The sequence below is a fragment of the Podarcis muralis genome, chromosome 6 (genome assembly GCF_964188315.1).
Source record: "Podarcis muralis chromosome 6, rPodMur119.hap1.1, whole genome shotgun sequence".
Taxonomy (NCBI): Eukaryota; Metazoa; Chordata; class Lepidosauria; order Squamata; family Lacertidae; genus Podarcis; species Podarcis muralis.
Genome location: NC_135660.1, coordinates 39,264,959 through 39,288,586, shown reverse-complemented (window position 1 = coordinate 39,288,586; position 23,628 = coordinate 39,264,959). Strand labels below are relative to the sequence as shown.

General features: G+C 42.5%; 1 protein-coding gene across 31 annotated transcripts in view; it reads right to left on the bottom strand.

Moving 5' to 3' along the window:
* Nucleotides 1–23,628, bottom strand: part of KIF1A (kinesin family member 1A) — a 120,868-nt gene that overhangs the window by 70,815 nt on the left and 26,425 nt on the right. For all 31 annotated transcript variants that reach the window (XM_028730765.2, XM_028730769.2, XM_028730768.2 and 28 more), the window contains exons 3-11: nt 8,953–9,029; nt 7,667–7,846; nt 6,841–6,906; nt 5,482–5,660; nt 4,872–4,983; nt 3,703–3,780; nt 3,119–3,184; nt 1,770–1,787; nt 376–451 (exon numbers count right to left, since the gene is read on the bottom strand). In XM_028730765.2, coding sequence (XP_028586598.2) covers nt 376–451; nt 1,770–1,787; nt 3,119–3,184; nt 3,703–3,780; nt 4,872–4,983; nt 5,482–5,660; nt 6,841–6,906; nt 7,667–7,846; nt 8,953–9,029 — 852 coding nt within the window. The remainder of the gene's footprint in view (nt 1–375; nt 452–1,769; nt 1,788–3,118; nt 3,185–3,702; nt 3,781–4,871; nt 4,984–5,481; nt 5,661–6,840; nt 6,907–7,666; nt 7,847–8,952; nt 9,030–23,628) is intronic.

The window sequence follows — 23,628 nt, the reverse complement described above, 5'->3', positions numbered from 1 at the left end:
TTATATACCACATCTCTCCTTTGGCTCCCTTCCTTTCCTTTCTAACACTCTTCCTGTATATCTATTATTTCCCTCTCATGTTCACCATATCATTTTGCCTCCAAGGTATGAGCAAACAGTAATACTGCCCCAAGCACCATGATAGCCTCATCAGTCACCCAAACTTTGTGCGAGTTGGAGAAAAATTGGGTACTAGCGATGCACTATCCATGCTTGACCATATTGATGCAATGAAATTTCTGGCAATGGTGCTGCTTATTGGAGTGTTACCCACCCCTCCAATAGAAGGAGTCTTACAATAAACAACCTGCAGGGCCCCTGTCAAGAAATCAGAGATTAAGAATAGATCTAAGATAAGTCATGAGAACAAAGTACCTAGATTTTCTCGGAGCAGCCAGGTAAGTACAGAATCCCGGTATGGAATAAAGTCTGTTTTTTTCTTCTTCTTATTCTACAGGGAGGACAGAACACAACAATTAAACATACACTTCTGATTCTGAAAGTGTTTGCCAATCCAAGGAAGACAGAACATTAAGCATATGTGCACCCCTGTTCTTTGAATCCATGTACATAGTACCCAGAATTCACTTGTTTCTTCTGAAATTCTGCATTTCGTTGCAGTTTCCCCAAAGCCAGTTTCACTCTGAATTCAGCACTGAGTGGTCAATCCCAGGCACACTCATATGCAATGGAATTGTTTCCTGGGGGTGGTCCTACATGACTGATAATAGGGGGTGATATATCATGAAGGAGCCCCCCACTTCCTACCCACTGCCTATCCTCAGCACAGAAGCAAGCCCCACTGAATCCATGGCAAATGTGTTAGGATCTAGGTCATTTTATGGGGTGGGGGACAACAATGGGCTAGATCTGTCTCTTCTCGATGATTTTGATTATTTAAGGTTCCAACTACCAGGAGAAACAAAGCTGAGAACTTCAGGCAGGCACCATGAAACACATGGGAAAACACCTGTGCCTCTCTTGCTAACACCACCCCTGCTCTCTGTACATGAGCCCATTAGTTGCACCAGCTGCAGCTCACCAGAAAAATATATGGTTGGCTTTTTAAAAGGTTACATGGAGTAGCCAGGATTTTTGTTAGGAGGCAGAACTGACCTGATTGGCCAGTTAATTAAGTATTTCTATTGTTTTACTTGACTGGGGGGGCAACTGCCCCCCTCCCTTGAATACACCCATGCATGGAAGGAAGACAAGTATGTGTGTGTCAGTTAGTCAAAGGAGGGGATAGAAATGCTAACAAAGACTTAGCATGTCAAGTCTGTGATGTGCTCACATAGACTTTTCCTCTCTTGCTTGGAAGTAAATTCCATTACAGTCGTACCTCGGAAGTCGAACACAATCCATTCCGGAAGTCTGATCGACTTCCAAAATGTTCGACTTCCAAAACGCAGCTTTTGATTGGCTGCAGGAAGGTCCTGCAGCCAATTGGAAGCTCCGTCGGACATTTGGCTTCTGAAAGAACGTTCGAAAACCAGAACACTCACTTCCAGTTTTCGACCGTTTGGGAGCCGGAATATTCGACTTCCAAGGCTTCCAAGGCATTTGGGAGCCGAGTTACGACTGTACATCTGGAAGATGTATAGGATTGTAGCTGCAGCCATAGGAAGATGTGGGCCTCCACAAAACCATGGGCAAAGTTGAAGCCCTTTGGCATGAGGTGGCACCTATGTCTCCAAGCTAGTTATGGAAGACAACAAGGGAGATCAGCTCATTCCTATAACCCCCTCCAAAGCACAGGTATTATTTACCTTATTTGGTCCTGAATCCTGGGGAAAAAACAAAGATACTGATTAGAGTTGCATAAACATGTATTACCAAAATGGGTCAAATAAAAGAACAATTGGATTTGGGGACTATCTGAAATAAGAAAATGGGACCAACATCCTGACTTCTCACAAGCCAGATATAACACCCACATGCCCAGATGGAGAGCCTTTGCAACGCAATCCTAACCTAGTTCTGTGCAAATGGAAGGGGTCAGGATAAGGTACAGGGAACCCTCTGACAACTTCCATTGGTGAGGAGAGCTCTGTACTCAGTGTGGAAGAAACTACCAATAGCAGTTCTCTCTGGCCATCAGTAAAGTGTGGGAAAGCCCTGAGACAGAAAATTTTGGGGCAGGGCGATCCAAAGTCCTGAAGATATCCCAACCAATCCTGAGGCCTCTCTGCTGTGCCAGCATCAAGCTGGTGTAGCAAGAGACATATTCTGACCTAGTCAGCACAAGCAGCAGAGTTTGGGAAGCAGTGGTTGCTCCACCTTGCTACTACCCAACCTAGTCTTATGATTGCTCTGCCCATCACACTTCAGAGGTAAGGTTCATAGTGGTGTGGAAGATAGGGTGCTAGACTTGACAAAATAAGGAGCATATGTCAGCCATACAAAGGTTTTCTCCCGCTAAGATCCATTCCTGACGTGTTCAGACCTTTCAGCTCAAGTCAACTACATCTTGTATGATTAAGAGCTGCCAGAATGTTTTCAAACAAAAATAACTATTCTTTACAGATATAGTTCTCTGGCATTTTAATTTTTAAACAAACAATTAACAAAAATGTCCTGTCTTTGTTTTGTTTTTCACATAACATTTTTTGACATTAGACTTAATTTTAGAAACTTAAATGTATTGGAAATTTCCTGTTTTGATTATCACATTCCCTTCCCCCCCACCCACCCAAAAAGCACATAAGGAGACAGGGGCTAAAAAAAAAAAAAGAGGCTAATTGCACATGCATATTTATCTTCCACAAACTGAAACACAGGGCATCTCCCAAACTTTATTCCTCTTCTCTCAGGCCTTTGGCTAATCAAACAAGCTATGGCCTTTTAAACTGTAGAGGAGAGAATATTGCTTTTGTTTGTTACTATGGTATGCATTTTTGTGTTTTTATACTATAAACTGCCCTGTGATCCTCAGACGATAGTATAGAAATAATGATGAAGATGATGATGATGATGATAAAAGATTCATAGCTGCTAGGCAGTATAGAAATAATAATAATAATAATAAAGATTCATAGCTGCTCCAGGGACCAAACGGCTGAGCAATTCTAGTGAAGCATTGCAGAGTGCGTATTGACTCATAACTATCAATCCTTACCATCTCAGCCAGAGCAGAAATCACCTTCCCCAGCGTAGTGAGTGATTTATTGATGTTTGCTCCTTCCTGTAAGAACAAGACAATCCTTATTTGGAGCAACTAATTCCAACACAAACTTTTCACAAAGAAATTTCAACCGCTGAGGACATTCTGCTTCACACAACCATCAGGATTAAGAATTACTCCCTTGAGAAGTTACCTCCTCAACAACAACAACAACAGTTAACAATAATAATAATTTGGTGAAACTCCTCTCCCATGCAGTGACAGACAGCTTTGCCTGTTTCTCAACCAGAATGAATGAAGGGCAGCAATATGGGGTGGCATTAATACTTAGGCAATAACGAACCAGCAGTAAAATGAATGAAATGGAAAAGAATGGAATATGAGCAAGTATGGACTGCAGAAATGGACTGGTACATGAATAGTAATAATTACCAGGGCACTTTCATACATTTCAGAAGTATTTGGGTATTTTCCAAGAGATAACCTTATGCCATAGTGTCTGGGCTTGGTGTACCCAATCCTACATACAATAAAGACACATACATCCATTTCTAGTTTAATTTGGTCCCTTCTCTTACCTTCAGTCTGGTGCCTTTTGCTCCTGTGGAATCAGCTCGCTCACTCCCTGCAAGATCCACTAAGCTAATTTTGCTGACCTGAAATCAGAAAAACAGGTGAGGAACTTGTTGCCTATGATATCTACCACCTGAACAGGACGCCACCTAGGTACTGACATATGCCACTTTTGAGTCTGATGCAAGAAAGGCATGAAAGAAATAGAACGCACGGCCACGATGATGTTTCATAACAAGGCACAACAGTTTAGCAGCAAATGCTTTGTTCAAATGAAAGTGTTGGACTCATCCCAGCTCTTGCTTGGCATGACACTAGAAGGGCCACATGAAGTCGAAATGTTGGATGCTTTAAGAATCTCATTCGGAAGGAAATCCTTCACTCCACTCATCGCACAAGTGCTGACTAGACAGGCTAAACTGAGAACTGTTTCTGTGCTTTTTCCAATGTTTTTTAAAATTAAAACTTGTTCATTTCCTTTCTGTCAATAACAAAACTCAAGGCAATGTACAATAAAACAACCAAGAAATCACAACAACACAAGATGCTTGCCCAATTGGGCTCTCCATGATGGCCACATTTGTCCCAACTCTGGCAGCAGTCCAGACCAGAGGATCCAGTATCCAGAGCATCCAGACCCATTAAAGGTGCATAGGCCTTAAGGCTAATAACCGTAGTCAGAGCCAGCAGCAGAGGACTACTGCCATTAAGCTCTGCTGGTGGGCTTATTGGAAACATCTGGTTGCTGGGTTAGATTGACCTTTGTTATGATCCCACTCTTTTTACATTCCTAGTATCTATATATTTTGGTGGAAGTTCTGACAACACAAAGCTGGAGCATTTTTGATTATTATTTTTATTCCCAGACCCAAGTCTAATTCATTGGTGGGTGGAGGGCTTTGCAAAGGAAATGTAAGGATGATTAAAGAATAGCAGGTTCGTCTTCTAAGCAATCCCATCAAACTATCCTCACCTCATTTTTTTGTACAATGATAATCTTTGCCCCCATTCCATTGAGTCATGTTGTTTAGCTAAAGAGCCAGCTGAGGTCAGAGGCTGAGTCATGGCCGTGTAGTTATAACAAGGATGGTGGCAGGAGGCTGCACCCATTCCACCCCTAACCTTTTGTGCTGCTGGCAGGAACACCAACTTTTACTGGTCTGCCTACACTCACCTTCTCAGTGGTGATGTCAGTCTCTGCATCATGCCGTTTCTGGGTGAAGATAATGTTGAAGACGGCATGTGAGCGGCTGCTGGTTTCATTCATATTGGTGGCAGCCACCGTCCTGTTGAGCAAGAACAATAGTGAAGTGTTAAATTTCTATTTCTGCTTAAGTTGGAAATCCAAGTTTCACTTTCTACTTGCAAAGATCCAATGCTATAAGGAGGTCTTTCTCCAAGGTCTCAAAAGCCTCATTCAATTGGGAAGCAAGGCTGACAAGGCAGGAATCCAGGCTGGTAATTAAGATTCTAAACAGTGCTCAAGTGCTTAAGCAATTCTTTAAAACAGGGATGGGAAACCTGTGAACCTCCCATCAGCTGCAGCCATCATTGTCAATGGTCAGAGATTTATAGTAGTTGTAGTCCAATGACATCTGGAGGGCCACGGGTTTGCTAGGGGGTCCTTGTGTCCCAGTACCATCAACTGCCCCCTTAGGCAACCTCAGCTCCCCAATAACCCCCCTTACCACAAAGACCTCTGGTGGAAAGAGCTCTGAATAACAATTATATTCATGACCACACGGGAGAATGAGGTAGGCCTTCCTGCAGTTGTTGTTTTTTACCTGGCTTTGTTTCCAGAGTCCATCAGATCCTGGATGTCATTATAGGACGTGACAGCTAGTTTCGAGAGATCTTCGACATATGGTCCAAGGAGTGGGTGCTCTCTCACCCTCAGGTTTCCTTTGTTCTTGGGGTTCAGGAGGTCACGCACACGCTCACAGTATATTTCCATGTAGCTTACCTGTGGGATACAGTGTGCAGACAATGATAATTATGTACTGAAAAATTGGATCTATTTGAACATAAGCACAGCTGCATAGGAGAGGGCACATCTTGTGGACACTACCTGATACACACATAGTGCAAGTTATCTCTTCGGAACACAATAAAACAAAACCCCTCTGACCTCAGCCTACAATATATTATTTCCAAACAGTGAGTTGGGGAGAAGTTCTTTGGGAAGACCTCACAAAGAAAATCTACAAACAGGTCAAAGGGGTTTAGGAACACAATTAAGCAGAATTCTGGGCACACTTATCTGAGTGTAAAGCCCATTGAACATAATGGGACATACTTCCAAATAATTAAGCACCTGATAGCCCTGTGTTCCACAAACTTTCTTTGGATTGTACTTTTTACCCAGTACTCTCTTCACAAGCTTTTCAAACCCTGAAGACAGATGTGTAAAAAGAAATATGCACAGCAGATAGTGCTAACAGAAACACTGGAAGCAGATTTTCAAAAGGGAGCTGCTTTGTGAGCAGAGTTGCATATTATTCATCCGATAAGGGGAGGAGGGAGCACGGCTGTGTAGGATCATCAGGTTAACACTGAAAGCTGACTAAAGGCTTGTCCACACTGCTGCTTATCCAAGCAGTTTTGCATTTGCCCCACCATTTCCCCCTGGAAAACCTGCTGCTTAGCACTAAATCGGAACAAACGGCAATCCACAGAAAACGCCACTGCCATTTGTTCCAATTCAGTGCTAAACTACGAGCTTTCCTGGGGAAAAGCAGCAGGGCGAAAGGAAGTGTGGGTGAACCCTAAGGCAACTGCTGCCCACTAAATTCGTACCTAAAAGTAAACACGGTGAACCCCTAGGGTGGAGAGATAAAAAGAAGACAGGGCTGCTTTACCTAACAGTTGTGTAGAAAAGGGAATTTTGCATTTAAAAGCCATAGCTGCTGAAATCCTTTCTTCTAAACAACTATTAAAGGTCAGGAGTCTTGTCTTCTTTTTTATCTGGTCACCCAAGAATTTAGTAGAACACTACTCTGTAACTTTTGTTGTTGTCAATTCATAATCCAATGACTTTGTGTTTCCACACGCCAATACGACTTACATTCATGCTCAGAGAACCCATCCTATATTCCATCTTGCCCCAAAGGAAGTATAGACGATGACCAAGTATCAGTTCTTACCTCCACTGAGTATGACATGTTGTCATTCGTTGTGTCATTGATTCGAGAGAAAAGATCCTCACAAAGCTGAATAACATCAGAAGGAAAGAAAAAGAGCTGCATTTATCTATGACAATAGTACCATTTACTCAGAATCTATCAATAATCTGGCAGCTGTCTAGATTTCTATCTAGATGTTTGTTGAACAAGAAAATCTACGTCACTGGGATAGCTGGAATATAGCTAGGGTGGCTCCACATATAAGTTCATCCCTTCACTGAAACAAAGACAATTCTGGTAGCTTTGAGTAAATTTTCAGCTAAATCTCTTTTAAAGGTACAGGCCGCAGCCAGTAGACCTGCGCGCTCTCTCATTTGCTCCTTCCTTCTAGGCTCTCCTTCCCCCGCCCCCAGTCAATGGTTTACTTCAGCCAACTGATGGACAGAGGTGTCAACAGGGGCCCTTAGCCTTGTGCTGCTTTGCAAAATAATGAAATGTATCCTCCCTCCAATGCCCATGCTCTCTCTTTCCCTGTCTTCCCTCATGGTTTCCTGGGTTCTCTTATGGGTTGAATCAGTAGCCGCTGCCCTTCAGCTCAGTTATGGCCTCCCAGAGATATTATTGGTGTCCCCTTTAACTCACCTACCACTAGGTGGTACTACGTCTTTCCATTTTCTCAAAGAGCCCATGGACTTCGACACTCTCTTTATTGCCGCTCAGCAACTTAACTGTTCCACACACTCCTTACCTTTCTTATAGTTATTCACTTTCCAAATTCCACCCCAAACATCCCTTTCTTGGACCTGCTTGTTAGTTTCTAGCTGCATTCTCTTGTTGTTATAGTTACCTGGGGGATTATGCCTTGTTGGTCCTTCTCCTGTCTGCCCATCATAGTGTAGGACTTGCCAGCCCCAGTCTGGCCATAGGCAAATATGCAAACATTATAACCTTCAAAAGCATGCTGCAGCATCTCTTCTCCAATGTCCCGGTACACTTGCTTTTGAGAAGCATAGTTGATGTCTTCAGGCTATTAAGAAAAAGATGAGGGATACTGAGAAAGCATCAAAAGAGAAAAGAACTTTTCTCCCCTTTCCATGGCATGCTGTTCGTTTGTTTTTTAACCAAGAATTATTCTAAAAACATGTCAGAATTACTACAACCTCACATTGGAGCAGTTTGATCAGAATATTTTTTGTGTGTGCTATTACTTCTGAGCAATTATGGAAAAATAAGAACTCAGGATGGTATTTGGAGCCTTCCAGCAGAGGAGGATCTTCTCAAATGATTTATTTCAAGGCTTAGAAGACATAATGCATAGCGCTATGTAGCCATTTGGAAAATGGCAACTCAAACTGCCCTGCAGAATTACGCAGCAAAGGGGCCTTGGGCATGAATGTCACTAAAGTGTACAGCATAATAACCATCCTATATTTGATCTATATTTAGTTGACCCACCGTTATGACATGGTGGGCCTCAGAAAGATTTCTATTAATGTTATATTAGTATTGTAACTGAAGTAATCACTGAGGCATTTGATTCCAGCTTACGTAATGTTGAACAGCACTATCCTGATGAATATCTCCAATGCCGCACTCAACACTTCCCTGTCTTTTGGAGCATATATTAGGCAGATAAAATAAAAAGGCCCATAAACCCAGCTGTGCAAATACAGAGAGCAGCTGAGTCACAGTTTCCCCACTATTTGTTCATGAATTGCTTGTGATTACTCCTCAAAATTATTTCTTGTTCAAAAGCACTTACTGAATAATTGCCTTGAATTATTTTTAGACAAATATTTATTCAGGAACATCTCACTATACAGTAACTTCAAAATCCAAGCCCAATGCTAAGCCAACTTAATAGTACGGTGGTACCTCTAGTTATGAACTTAATTCGGTCCAGAGGTCCGTTCTGAACCTGAAACTGTTCTTAACTAGAGGCGTGCTTTCGCTAATGGGGCCTCTTGCTGCCGCTGTGCCGCCAGCACACGACTTCTGTTCTCATCCTGGGGCAAAGTTCTCAACTCGAGGTAACTCTTCCAGGTTTGTAACCTGAAGCGTTTGTAACCTGAGGCATTTGTAACTGTATGCAAAAGCAAATGCATCCACAGCTGTAGTCTAGCATCTACTTACTGTTGTGTGAGACCAATAGGAATAGTCAAAGTTGAAACTTTTTGGTGTCTCCTTGGGCTGCTTTGGGTTAATAATAGCTAAGAAGAAACAGAGAAGGGAAAACCATGATATGATATGAACCCTCAGCAACCAGCATTTCTATGTTTCAATACAAGAATTGTTGCTTTGGGGCATCCAGGTCCCTAAAGCCATTCAATCCACTGATTTGGAGCACACGTTCCACTAGCACTCACTATCAGGCAGCTCGTGCTCCACATGTTCCCACAGATGGATCCCCCAATAGGCCAGGCTACATTAGACAGAGTCCTGCTCCTCTTGAAACATGTGAACTAGTCAGCTAGCTAGGGAAATACTCAAGCATAAAACTAGAGTCTCTTCTATCCTTGTACACCCAATGTATTTGAGGAAGGACCATAGCTCAGTGGGAGAGCACATCTTTTGCATGCAAAGGATCACAGCAGCCACTGTGAGCTGCCCAAGAGAGGAGGCCGGCAGCAGCAGCAGCAGCCATGGAGAGGCCATGGAGAGGCCATGGAAGCTCTCTCATGGCTGCTGCCATACTCCTCCCTGAGCTCAGGGGGGAAGCAATGGCAGGGAAAATATGGGCATTCCAGGAACAAATCAGAAGCTGGGATGAAGCATATAGTCCCACAACACAGAGACATACATTCAACTATTATGTTCTTAAATTCTTCCATTCAGCGATATCCTCCCAGAGAAGGCAGATATGTTGATTGCTGGGACATTAAAGCCATCTACAGCTGCTATGAGTTCTTGGATGATTTCTAATTATCTGTTTGGTTTCTCCAAAAAGGTCTTAGCAATGTAAATCATGACGCAGCCAATGCAGGTGGCTCTTCACATCCAAAGAGAGTTAGCATGATGTGATGCCACACTGCAGGGACACGCACATGAATGACATGACTACAGAAGTAAGGCTGACTTCCTGGGTCTTTAGGCTGCCTATTCAATGGGAAAGACCTATGGAACCAGTTCCATCCATTTGCCCTTCGTTTTTATTCTCTCTCTCTCACACACACACATACACACACATACACACACACACACTCCTGATGTGGGATCAGATCACATGCATAAGCTCCCACTGCATAATATCCACAGCTCGATATAGTGTATTTATTTAGATTTTTTTTTAATGTGGTGTTTTTCCAATGCATAAAACAGCTTACATAAAAATACAAGAAAACTTGCTTAAAACAACAATGCAAATTGGAGGGGGTGGGGACAGTGATTTCATCCACTGAACATGATCATAAACAGCCTACAAATGAGTCAGCAGCCAAATGCTACTCAGCATAGTTGGGTTTCATGTCCCTTGGGGAATGCAGAGAGGGAAGGAAGCAGCTCCTGACCTTGCAAGGGGGGCTATTTTTATTTAAATGGTTTCAGCAGAAGTTTCAGGAGCAGTTTACAAAAGCACGATAAAATACAAAGAAAGCATGAACAGCATACTTTAAAAATCATTAATGCATTAGAATGCACATAAAAGCCTAGGGAAATAAATAAGGTTATTCCACAACCTTGAGGCATAATCTTTTTGATTAGAAGCCTGTGGGTAGGAACATTGCAGGTCCCAGCCCAGCACACAAGCACCCGCATGCCAGCTGGAGGCGGGATGCATCATGTGATGTGTAACGTGACGCATCATGTGATGTGCCCCCGCAATGTGGGGGGGGGCAAGTCAGCGCCTTTGGTAGGAACTCTGTATATCGTTTTCTACAGCTGCTCAGTGTAGGCACTACATCATCATGTTGTTGTTGTTGTTGTTGTTGTTGTTGCATGTGCATTAGATTTTCAGTTTCAGTGTGCTGCTTCCTATCATACATAGGAAGGAGTGTTTGTACATCCATCTGCGGTAACAGTATACCTCCATTTACAGCAACCAAGTGCTTCTCTTTGCTGGTATGCTATGCAGCAACAAAATAGGCCTAAAACATTCAATGCAGTGCTGGCCTGAGTAGAGAGACATGGAATGAGTGTATAGCAGAGCTTTGCCTTTGTAGCAAGCAGTGCTCTTAAGACCACAGAAGGGTCATTAACCATGAGTCTTGATGTAAGAGACTCAGAGGTAATTGATAAGCATAGCTGACAGCAAACATGGGAAGGTCAGTGGTTGTGTGCATCAATTACTAGAGCTAGCTGCAGACACAGCTATGACGAGTCTCCCACACGTCAGAAACAGCAAGTGGCAGAGTGTCCTTAATGTGAGCCACTCACCCTTATTATTCAGCCAGAAAGCTATCATGACTCATATGTACAGCAACTAGCTAACCAGCCATCTAACATTTCCTTATAGACTGTAGAGGGATGGCCCTTGAGTCAGAGAAGGCATGAGAGATGTCTGTCCCTCCCCAGCAACAATTCATTCCACTTTCTCCCAAAACTGTCTGCATTTTAGGGTGTATTGAACTCAATGAGACTAGCTTCTAAGCAGGAACACATAAGATTGCACTATGTATTTATTTATTTATGTTGTTGTTGTTGTTGTTGTTGTTGTTGTTGTTGTTGTTGTTATTATTATTATTGGGTTGCATCCAATGCTGCCATTCCACTTGCTCAATGCAACTTCCCCCTTCTCTCCTCTGCCCTGCAGCTCACTGTGCATCCTCAGAATCTGCTCTAGAGGGTTGGGGATCCCTCAAAACTAGATTTGGCACGGGCTTGGGGAGAGGAGAGCAACAGGGAAGTCCCACTGTGCACAGTGCTGGATACAACCCTAATTTTTAGTTGAGTTTTGTTATTAATCAATGAAACAAAAATAAAACTAATATAACCTCTGAATGGAAAAGGAAAGGAGTGGGTAAGCATTCATAGGTTGTGTTCATTTTCAGTTCACCAGGGTGTCATAAAATGCTTTTACATTCAGCTAGGAATAGAATTCAGTATAGGTTTGGCATCAGTTGGTGGGGTGGGGTGGCATTGCTCACCCAGCTTGCCAACATGGAGGTTGCTGCTAGTAAACATGAAGGGAGAGGGATTAGGTGGACGCAGAGGAGCCAGCTCCTGGAAGCCAAGGTCACTTCGGCCCCGCCAATAAAATATTTGAGAGGGCCACCCCTCCCAAGTTGCTGGGCATTGCCATTCAAATGGTGTGTATGTGCCACATATTGTGATCGATTATGCAGGGCACGGCCTACCTCCCCCCTCCATTTTATTCAAGTTGGCACCTCTGGGTGGAAGGGAGTTCGGTTTGGTGCGGGCACAGTGGTGGAGCCAATCCAACGTTCCTGCCCCTACGCCCGTACCATGCCAGCTTCCTTGACATCTTGCCCATCGCCTTCTCAGATCTCTGCATTGGGATGCCATGTGAACAAGGGCTCCCTACCCTGCTCAGCCCCACCAACTGCTGCTGCTTCCCGTATAGTTCAGTAAGTATAATACTGCACTCTTAGACATAAATAGAAAAAAACAACATGTTCTTCTTCTCTCTCTTTCTTTTAAATGCAGTGCTTAAAAAGAAACCTTATTGAGATTGACTTTCGGCAAAGGATAAAAGTAAAGGTAAAGGTACCCCTGCCCGTACGGGCCAGTCTTGACAGACTCTGGGGTTGTGCGCCCATCTCACTTAAGAGGCCAGGGGCCAGCGCTGTCCGGAGACACTTCCGGGTCACGTGGCCAGCGTGACAAAGCTGCATCTGGCGAGCCAGTGCAGCACACGGAAACGCTGTTTACCTTCCCGCTAGTAAGCGGTCCCTACTTATCTACTTGCACCTGGGGGTGCTTTCGAACTGCTAGGTTGGCAGGCGCTGGGACCGAGCAACGGGAGCGCACCCCGCCACGGGGATTCGAACTGCCGACCTTTCGATCGGCAAGCCCTAGGCGCTGAGGCTTTTACCCACAGCGCCACCCACGTCCCACTTCGGCAAAGGATACAAACTTCTAAAGAGAGTGATAGTTGCTTTTCACCCTCCCACGTTGCAGAGCTGTCATACAAATGTTTCACCACTCAGTGCCAAACTCAATATGGAATGGGTTGAGAATTTATCCCAAATTATCATTATAACGCTTTAACCCTGCAAACTGTCCCATGAACCAGAAGGGGTATCCTGTCCATTGCGGGCAATTTTGAAGTGACCACACTTTCAATTTTTAGGACACCGCTTCTGCTGCCAAGGAGGCTGCATTCCAGCATGCAGTGTTACCATTTGTCTTCCTTGCTCCTGGGTGGAGCAGCCAAGAGAGCAGCAACTCTTGGAAGAGTGCCCCAACGCCCACCTTATTTGGTGAGAGCCAGGGAGCAGCAGAAGAAGTGAGGTGCAGTGGTTGGAGCCAGGAGGCAGTGATTCCCATTTTGCCTCAGGTGGCGCAATGGGATGGGCTGCCCCTGAGACCATGGGTAATTGTGGCCAAGCTATCTAAATTCAAGTAAGGTCACAGCTGGCATAAAAGTTAAAACTGATAAAAGGCACTTGAAGTCACAGAGAGGCTACCTAAGTCTTTAATTAATGATGGTGCAGGATAAATAAGCAGTTCCAGACTGCATACTTGATGCTTTAGGGAGAGTCCAACCACATCTAGAACAGACTGAGCAATGTTTGGTTGATAAACCAAAAGCACCTCCATCTTGTCTGGATTGACATAAATTTATTCATCTTCATCCAGTTTCTTGCTTCACCCAAGTACTGGTTCAGAACAGCCATTTAGTAAAGTGGTATGGAAAAGACATAAATATTAAATCCAGATAGACTGCATTGTAGCTTCCATAGCCACACTTCTACAGTACATTGTCAGGCACCAGAGAGACAGAGCTCTCTCTTTTTTGTTTTATTTTGTTGCCGCTGATGAATAGAGCATCAAGCAAAGTGCTTAGGTTGCAGGAACAATCATAGCTTATAGTGGCAGAGCATATGGTTCCATGTTCAATCCACGGGAAATCTCCAATAAAACTGACTTCAATAACAGAACTGGAAAAGCAAAATAGGAATGGGTTTGGTACAAGGAAACCATGTCATTATAGGAGTCTGGATCAACTGGACTATACTTCTGATGACCCTTCCAGACTTTTGATTCTAACCAAGCCAAAGAACAAGGATTTCACTTCAAAATCACTTCACTTCAAAATCCAAGTGCAACAAACATATACTTTTGAATTCTGTACCACACTTCTCCTCTGATGTGGAGAATGTTACCATGGCAATCCAAGAACTGAGACTGGCTTGCTCTGTCACTGTTCCTTAATTGTTTATTGCATTTTAAAATAAGAGACAGCAAACAGAGGCACAAACACAGAATAATGGCAAACCTTAAAATAGCAAATCTATAAGTTTAGGCGTCATTCAAATGACCTTTCAGAATAAGAAGATGGTGCTAAGTGAAGAATTAGCAGGCAGCTGATGCGCCATGCAAAGAAAAGAGGCTCAACTCTGCCAAGAGGAGGTTCTTTTATTGCAGAAGGGAATCAAAAAAAGTAAGTGACGCAGAGGAAGGCATGGAAGGGTGGCAACAAATTACAGCAAAAGATGGAAAAGACTGGGATTGTGTATACATTAGTGGTTTGCAGCAACATTGTTTTCCTCCACTGTGTGCTGAGATGCATTACATGTTGCTGTACATACCACACAGTGATAAAATATGCCACACAAAATATATAGGGAGAACAAAAGACTGTATCAAGGATATGCGGTGTTTGATGTAGAGAATTCAATGGAACTGTGACAAGAGGAAATGTTGCAGCAAGAATCAAAGTAAATAAGGTGGGTATCTAGCAGCAACCTTAGTCATGGTGTATGCTACAGTATTTGCTTACACACTGACCTTGTGTGTATTGCTTTTTTAATAATAATAATAATAATAATAATAATAATAATAATAATAAACAAACCTGGGCCAGTTAAGATAACATGTATTTCCTATGAAGGAACAATGCATGAGATTTTCTAAAAGCTCCCAGGTGCACCATATTTAAATGCTTGAATCTAATGAGTCACTTAATTCTTTGCACATCTGCCCTGCAGGAAGTGGTCTTCTCACCCATGCAGTGGTGCTAGCAAATTAACTCTACCTATAACAGTATGTTGTTTGTACAGTAGTCCAGAGGGAATGAACCCCACACTACTATTTTCTGATGTCTTTATTCATCTTGGATCCTAAATTAATGATAAGCCTTCCTGCAAAGAGTGGTAGTTGCTAGGGAGACTGCCTAGGGATATAAAGTTGGTAGGTGTAGCCATCAAAAGCAAAGGCAGTGCAAGCCATGGAATAACTGAACAACATGCAAATCAATGCAGAAATAAACACAGAGCAAGCAGGGTGATGCCTTTACAAGATCAAATGACTCTCAAAATGCCATAAGTGGACTGTTCAGTTAAAACTCCTTCCAGCCTTGAAAAACAAATTCATGACTTTACTTTTATTCTGACCGGTTTTTTGCTTAAGTGTTCAACATTCAGTATTATAGCCAATTATTCCCCTACACTTTTAACAGCACAATTCTATACATGTTCGCCCAAGTGAGTTAATCGCAAGGAAAGTGGCTATAGGATTGCAGCCTAAACATAATTTTTAACACTTATCTCAGTATTTTTTACAACAGTTCTGTTAGGCAGAGGAAGCTAAGAAGCAGAGACGCACCTGAGGCCATTGATTAGCATCATCCCAGGTAGGGAAAGCGAAGCATAACAAATGAATCATCTTACATTTTTGTGTGGGATTATTATTTGAATGCAAATATTAAAATATATTCACTTTATATTTGTTGTAGCACTGAAAACAAGAAGGGTACAAGGACTTCTAGACAGGGGGAGATGGCAATTTTTGAGAATCCTAACAAGATAGATAAGTACAGGGAGAAGAAAGACTGCAGTAGAAGGCCAATCTGCATCTTCATAACTCTGATGCATAACCTATGCATCATAGTTTTTTCCTTTGTGTCACAGCTGATGCAATTCTCTGTTTTGCACAAATTGGTCCCTTAGTGACAGATTACATTCAACCTTTGCCCCATAAGCCTGAGTACCTGAACCCAGAAAAAAGGCTTCATTCCCTTTGCAATTCAGAGGGCTGAAAATCATGTCCATACACAGCTAACAATGTGCATTTCATTTTTAAGAGAAAAAATTTAAACCAACAAAGCAGACAACGCCCCATCTCTTCATCAGAGGTTTTACAGCCAGTGTCTCAAGACTCATATGTCTTTGTCTGTTGTGGCAGCCTCTTGAGATTCCACCTAGCCCTGCTCTACTTTAAGCAGTTCAATGGCAAATGCACAAGCCGTTGCTATTAAATAATGCAGGGAGCTTTGTGAATTTGCTTACACTTTTCTGATTTTGTGCACTGCATTCCATATATGCCAACTGTTTTATTGTGTAATGAATTTTTGCTTGTCCTGAATCTTTTGTTCTCTTTCATTAATGACCCTCCCCTGCCCTGCCCCCTAAAAATCGAGTGCTGCGGGAAAATATTTACAATTTTACAAGCCTTTATTGTTTTCTATTTTAGCTGAATTTTCTTCCTAAGCTAAAAAAAGCACCAAAACTGTTTAAGCTCTCCCTCTAGAACAGAGGATTAGCAGTCTCCCTGGTTGCATTAGTTGCCCTCTGTTGCTCCTTCTCCAACTATACTATATCGTTTTAAAGATAGGGTGAGAGAAACTGAATACTGTGACTGAAAGAACACTACAGCTAGTTCCATGTTAAAGCCATGCTAAAGGAGGCTTTATAATAATAATAATAATAATAATAATAATAATAATAATAATAATAATAATAATATACCACCCTTCATCAGAAGATCTCAGGGCGGTTCACAGGATAAAAATACAAGGTAAAAACACAAGTAAATAGTTAAAATAAAAATAATACAATACCCCCCTTCCCACAAACAAATTTAAAAGGCTGTAGAATATTCATCGGCCTTATAAAACAAAACAAAAAATACAAATTAACATACAACACTTAAGAACAATTTAAAACAACTCCACCCCGCTAAATAAACAACACCCATCCAAGTTAAAAGCCCATCCCCATTAAAACCATAATTTTAGCACAAGGGGGCTGGTACTTGGTCTGCACCCTCATTCCACCCTTGAAGCACCTCCCCCAAAGAGATGACCCCCCTTTGGCGTCTCCCCTTCAGGGGCGGCCTCTCTGGGGTTGGGGGCGGCCCCCCAGGACAGGCAGGCTTTATAGAGCTGTTCCAGCAACTGGTGCACACCTAGCTGGGGAGCAGGTGTTTCAAATGCTCCCTGCCTGGCCAGGGTGCTGGTCCCTGCCCTACCCACACAGTTTCATCAAACACCAGCTCTACATGCTTTTTTTAAAAAACCAAACAAACACAGAGATAAGTTTCAAAACCTTATTGTGATGTGGCACGTGGGTTTGCAGTTCAAAGGGGTGAGGAACCAAGAACTCACCAGGGAATGCCCAAACCCATGGGTGGTAAAGTAGCACGTTGAATTTCAGCCTTTTATTTGGATTTCAGCCTCAACTGTGAATGTGAATTATATAATGGAATAATGATCTTCAGTGCCTTCCATAATCATTTTCTTTTTAAGAAATATAAACTGGGCATGTGCCCCAACAAAGCTCAGAAGATAAGAGCTGGTATCTTTCCAAAGATTCATTTGAGAATCTGAATCACTGTACAGCTGAAGTTAAAAGACCACATACACAAAAAGGAGCACATGCACAGGATATTAGTATGAAGAAATCAAGAGAAGACGAACAGGACAAATTCAGAAATAGTCTCTGATTTATAATATTCCCAGAAATACCATTAAGGGTCTCAGCTGTTCTCCACAAAGCAGCCAGCAGTTCTGCTTGATTGAAGCAGTGGGAAACAGTACATTCATACAACAAATCAGCTAATTACCAAAATGTCAGCAATTGCGTGCTTTATGCAGATGGTCTCCAGCAGAGCTTCCCAGAGAGCTATTTCAAGGTAGCCCATAACTCAGGGTTAACATAAAGCAAAAGACACACACTTCTATATGCCAGGACCAAACAGCATATTTAAGCCGCAACAGTATCACTCCCCCTAATAGTGAAGTCAAATGGTGGGTACCAACAGGATTGTAGCAAAAAAAGAACTCTTGGAAAACAAAATGGAGTATTAGCATACTTGGGGAAACCTCAAGGTTTGCCAAAATACAATTTATTTTAATGAAGGGCTGAAAAATCTGAAACAAGCCGAAGCATGCTCAGGATTTAGATTCTACGTTATAGAGTTTCTGTTGGAAAAGAAAATGGGAAATCAGGGATGAGGAGTGAAATGCCATTCGTGGTGGGAACTACTAACTGGCCTTTTGTTTCTAGAAGAAGAAGAAGAAGAAGAAGAAGAAGAAGAAGAAGAAGAAGAAGAAGAAGAAGAAGAAGAGTAGTTTGGATTTGATATCCCGCTTTATCACTACCCGAAGGAGTCTCAAAGCGGCTAACATTCTCCTTTCCCTTCCTCCCCCACAACAAACACTCTGTGAGGTGAGTGGGGCTGAGAGACTTCAGAGAAGTGTGACTGGCCCAAGGTCACCCAGCAGCTGCATGTGGAGGAGCAGCAACGCAAACCCGGTTCCCCAGATTATAAGACTACCGCTCTTAACCACTATACCTCACTGGCTGGAATAACCTGGAATAGCCCTAATAATTAAGACCCATTGTCTCTGGATAGATTGTATAAGATTTGAAAAGGATATCCAGGTGATATTTACTTAAGGGTAAGATATAAAAGAGGGCTATTCATTGTCTGTATAAATGTATATATAATAAAAGGGGAAGGCTGTTGTCATACAACAGTTTGCTTTGTCACCAACAGGCAGTGCTGTGAACAACAGCATGATAGCAGCCTTCAGAAAATTGCTGGGGAGGATAAGAAGAGCACTGAGTTGCGAGACAGAGGAGGGCAGCACAGGTGAGCCATGGAAGAACAATTGTAGGGGAAAGGGGAGTCGTTTGGCAAGCTCTAAGGGGAGGTTTGGTTATCTCTAAGGAAAAGGGTGGGTTTGGCAAAGTGTATGGGAAGGAGGTTGGTGGGGGTGAGGATAGGTGAGGTTGGCAAGAGGAATGAAGTGAGCAGGGGCCCAGCCTCTAGTACTTATATTATTTGTGTAGAAAGGGGAAATGCAGCAGGTGCCATTTTCCTCACATTTGTGTGACAAGTGGTGGTTGTCAAATTCTCTGTCTCTCTCTGTCACACACACTACATCCATGAGGTACAGGGCCCCTGTCTTCCTGTGCATCTATTCACCCTACTTAGAGGTAGCATCTAGATGTCTTTGGCAGTGTGCTGCCCTGTTACAAACCTCTTTCAAGTCTTGAAGCAAATCCAGCACAGCTCACTAGAAATCAAAAGCTGCTTCCTTCTCTGATTGTTGTTGTAAATGGCACTCTCACAAACCACCCATTGAAATAGAGTGTTTTTTTAGCATCTCTTCAAAAGCTAAATCATTAAACGATGGAGGGGGTACCAGCATGTTTAGCATTAAGCACTTTGGAGAGCTTTAGTGAAGCAGATCCTAAATTAATGTGGATTATTTTGTGATTTCTTTTTTTAAAAAATGTAGCCTTATATTGACATTTTCCTCCAAGTGATATAAAGAGGAAGTGAAACAGCCAAGTGAGCAGAGCCTCATTTTCCCACTTGGCTGTGTGCTCAGCTGTGCCCTTTGTTACTGAGCAGCATCACCCAATATTTCAGATATGAAGCCACTAGGATAGTATCTCATAGAGACTGGCAAACAAGAAAATGTTACAGCTGTTGAAAGACCCTTAGGCATGATCTCTGCAGCAAATCTGCACATTGAAGAAAATAACAGGTGGCTACAAACTAATGAACAGCTAATATAGAGACCCCTTCTAAAATTGGTGACAAGCCTATCGTATATTTGCTCCCACTTTATTAGAATGACATTTTGCAACATGCAGTTATCTGGTAACTGCAGTCTTTGATGCTGCTACAGTCACATGTTGGTAGAACTCCCTAAATAATGATATACTAAATGAATGTGGATTGCTTTGAGGATGTTAAAAACCAAATTTGAAAAGTATAGATTAGGGATAAGGATTTTATAACCTCCCTTCCTCCAAAGGAGCCCAGGGCAGCAATAAATAAGAGATAAAACTCTCTCTCTCTCTCTCTCTCTCTCTCTCTCTCTGTGTGTGTGTGTGTGTTTGTGTGGGTGGGTGGGTGGGTGGGTGTACATATTTAAAACACCTAAAAACTAATTCCAATACAGATGCAGACTAAGAAAAGCCTCAGTTTCATAAGTGTTTGGTGGATGCAATAATGGAATACTGATTGGTAGTTTTTGCAAAATATGCTTGGATTTAAGATATGTAAAATGAATCATGGGAAGAGAAGAAGGGAAGTCATTGATATCTTAAGGATGTAAAATGACTATCTGAAATTGTAAAACAGAAAATTTAATTATATATATATATATATATATAGAGAGAGAGAGAGAGAGAGAGAGAGAGAGAGAGAGAGAGAGAGAGAGAAGTCTCAGCTTCAAAGCAGCACCCTGTGAAAGGTCAGAGTTTGGAACCCCCGCACCTCTCGCCTTTCGTTTTGCTCAGTTCACTATGTCATAGTTGCGACACCCTGTGGCACCCAGTGCGATGGAACCAGTTGTGCTGCTTTAAGTCTGCCTCTGTTTAAAAGTTTTATTGAAAGAGAAATCTATCTTCATAAATGGCAGCTATCTAATATCCAAGGGCAGGGACGCAGGTGGCGCTGTGGGTTAAACCACAGAGCCTAGGACTTGCCGATCAGAAGGTCGGCGGTTCGATTCCCTGCGACGGGGTGAGCTCCCTTTGCTCGGTCCCAGCTCCTGCCCACCTAGCAATTCGAAAGCACGTCAAAGTGCAAGTAGATAAATAGGTACCACTCCAGCGGGAAGGTAAACAGCGTTTCCGTGCGCTGCTCTGGTTCGCCAGAAGCAGCTTAGTCATGCTGGCCACATGACCCGGAAGCTGTACGTTGGCTCCCTCAGCCAATAAAGCAAGATGAGTGCCGCAACCCCAGAGTTGGGTTCCTTTGCCTTTACCTAATATCCAAGGACAGGGAATTTCAAAGAGCAGGTGCCACAACACTAAAGGCCCAATTCCTACGTTATGTAGAATGGCGATAACTGTAGGAGGCCCTCACCTGAAGAGCACAGTCATCAATGGAACAAGTCCCATTATTCTTGACCATTGGCCATACTGACGGTAGTGGAACCCAATAAAATCTTTTGGACCCTAGGTTCCCCATCTCCAACATAGAAACAGGTATTTAGGGTCAAGAAATTGAAAATACCAAGTGGTTAACAATCTTCCACTTACCAATGTGATGCATATATTCCATGAACCATCAAACCAAGCCAGTGATGTGGAAAAGGACATAATTGTTCTTGTTCTGAATTTCTTTAAAAGTTTATCTACCTGTGTGGTCTATTTGAATTCTTGTATATTTCAGATTGATGGATATTTGTGACATTGGACCATCACATAGCTACGTTTTTCTTATTTGAGAAAAATATATTTTTAAAGGCTTCTGGCATGCACATTTTAAGACAGATGCACATATACTTTGGAAGTCAAGTATAATTCCCCAAACTACCACACATACCCCAAAATACCACATACTCTGCCCAGACTCATGCTAATACCCTTGTTGCAAACCTGCCTACATCTAACTCTGGTGTGTTGTTCTTTTCTTTCCAGTAGCTATAAATGCTGCAATACATGTTTGAATTTATTCTAGTTTTAAGGAAAGATAGCAGTGGCTGATTTGGGGGGGGGGAGAGACTGTAAATTAAATGTTCTTTTCACTCTGAGAGTAAAAGCACAAAGTGTATCTGATAAAAATCACTATGTATAACTGGCTTAGCGCTGCACATATTGTGACAAATTTGCTGTCCAGTGAATATGAATGGCAGTGACTATGAATGGATGTGCTTTTGCCTTCAAGTAACTATAAATTGGAGTACAGAATTTTTGTTTTTGTTTTTTAATGTGTTTTTTATTAAAGATTTATTGGTTTACAAAAGTATGTGCAATGTCTCTTTTTTCAAGTTACATTTTCTACATGTCAGTTTCATTTGTTGAGACATTAGTGTTACATTAGGAAGAAAAGGGGGGAAGTGGTGGAAAGGGCCATGATGGGTGGGAGTGGGGTCAGGTGGCTATATTTGTATTTTACTTAATATATGCGTGGGGTTTTGTGTCGTCATCGTTTGTGCAGGTTCTCTTTGCTATTCACTTGTGTTTCTTTGTTGTTGAGAGAAGTTGGGGTTGGCCTAGGCTGTGGTTGCTTGTTTGTGATTGGCTGTGGTGAACTTTGTTTTCATGTGTGAGTGGGGTGGGTGGGTGGTTTTGAATCAGGTTAGCCATATTGATTTATATGCTGTTGGTGGATTCTTGTCGCTGTCTTGTTGGGCTGCATATGTGATAACGGGGAGCCATAGCAGGGTGAAGGCATCTTCCTCTATTTGTCCCCATGTCAGTTTCAGTTTATTGGTTAATTTTTCTAGTAAGGCTGTTTCCCATACTATTTTGGTACAGGTCTCTCCAGTGTCTGGTTATGAGGTTTCTGGCTGCTGAGAGTAGGTGAGTTATGAGTTCTTTGTGATGTGAGTGGGCATTATTGTCTTGGAAGATGTTTAGTAGGGCCAGTTCTGGGGTGATTTCTAAAACTTGCTTAGTTATTTTACATTTGATAGAAACATTTAAAGGTGTCTTAGTGGATACAGATGGTCTCCTAAATGGATAATTCACCTGCAGGATTGGATCTGGCAGACTGTGAGAAAGAGAGGGTGGTATGTAACTAAAAAGTGCACTAACACAAGGATTAGCACTAGTGCAGCAGGATTGTCTCCCCCTCCCCATGCATGCCCTATTCCATCCTCATATTTGCTCCCCAAAACAGTTGGGGGGGGAAGAGGAGGGAATTATTCTGCTGCACAAATTGAACATTCGTCTTAGCACACATTGCATACAGCCCTGGGTAATTTTGAAAACACAGAACCAACTCAGACATGGTGGGACCTTTATCCCACACCTAACCTCCCCTTCAGTCCAACACTCCAGCCATTTTTCTCTGCTCAGGTAGAGCCAGAATTGAGAAAAGTAGCTGGAGCAAACAACTGCAGGAATGCTAATGTGCCTCTGGAAGTAAAGCAATGCTCCTTTTTTCCTCTCAGGGAAGGCACAGCATGCACCAGAAAGAGACTGCCCCATGTGTGGCTCTTAAAAGGAAAAAACAAAAACAAAAGATGGACTGAGGGATGAAGGAAATTAAGACTGATTCTTGAAGCAGTTTGAAAAGGGTGAATTGTGGTGTCCATTCCAGAAGTAACAGAAAAGAGTGAAGTTGCAGGGACGCTGTGGTTGGTTGGTTGATGAGCTCTAGGGAGGGTGATTGTTCAATAGAAACAAAAGTGTGATGCTGGGAACCAACATTCTGCAGCTGAAGCCAAGAGGCAGAGCAACAGGAATGCAAAAGTATTTACACTTTCCTTTTACTAGCTGAATCAGGCCATGGAAATAACAGTTGGAAGCAGTGCTTTTTTTCTAGAAAAATAGGTGCCGGTACACACCCTGAAGTTGTTACAGTAACAGTCAGATGGACAGGGTATTAATAAATAATAGTAGTAGTAGTAGTAGTAGTAAATGCCACACTTTTTAACAACAACAAAAAGGTGCTAGTACTGCGTACCCTTGAGTACCTCCTGGGGAGCACTGGTTG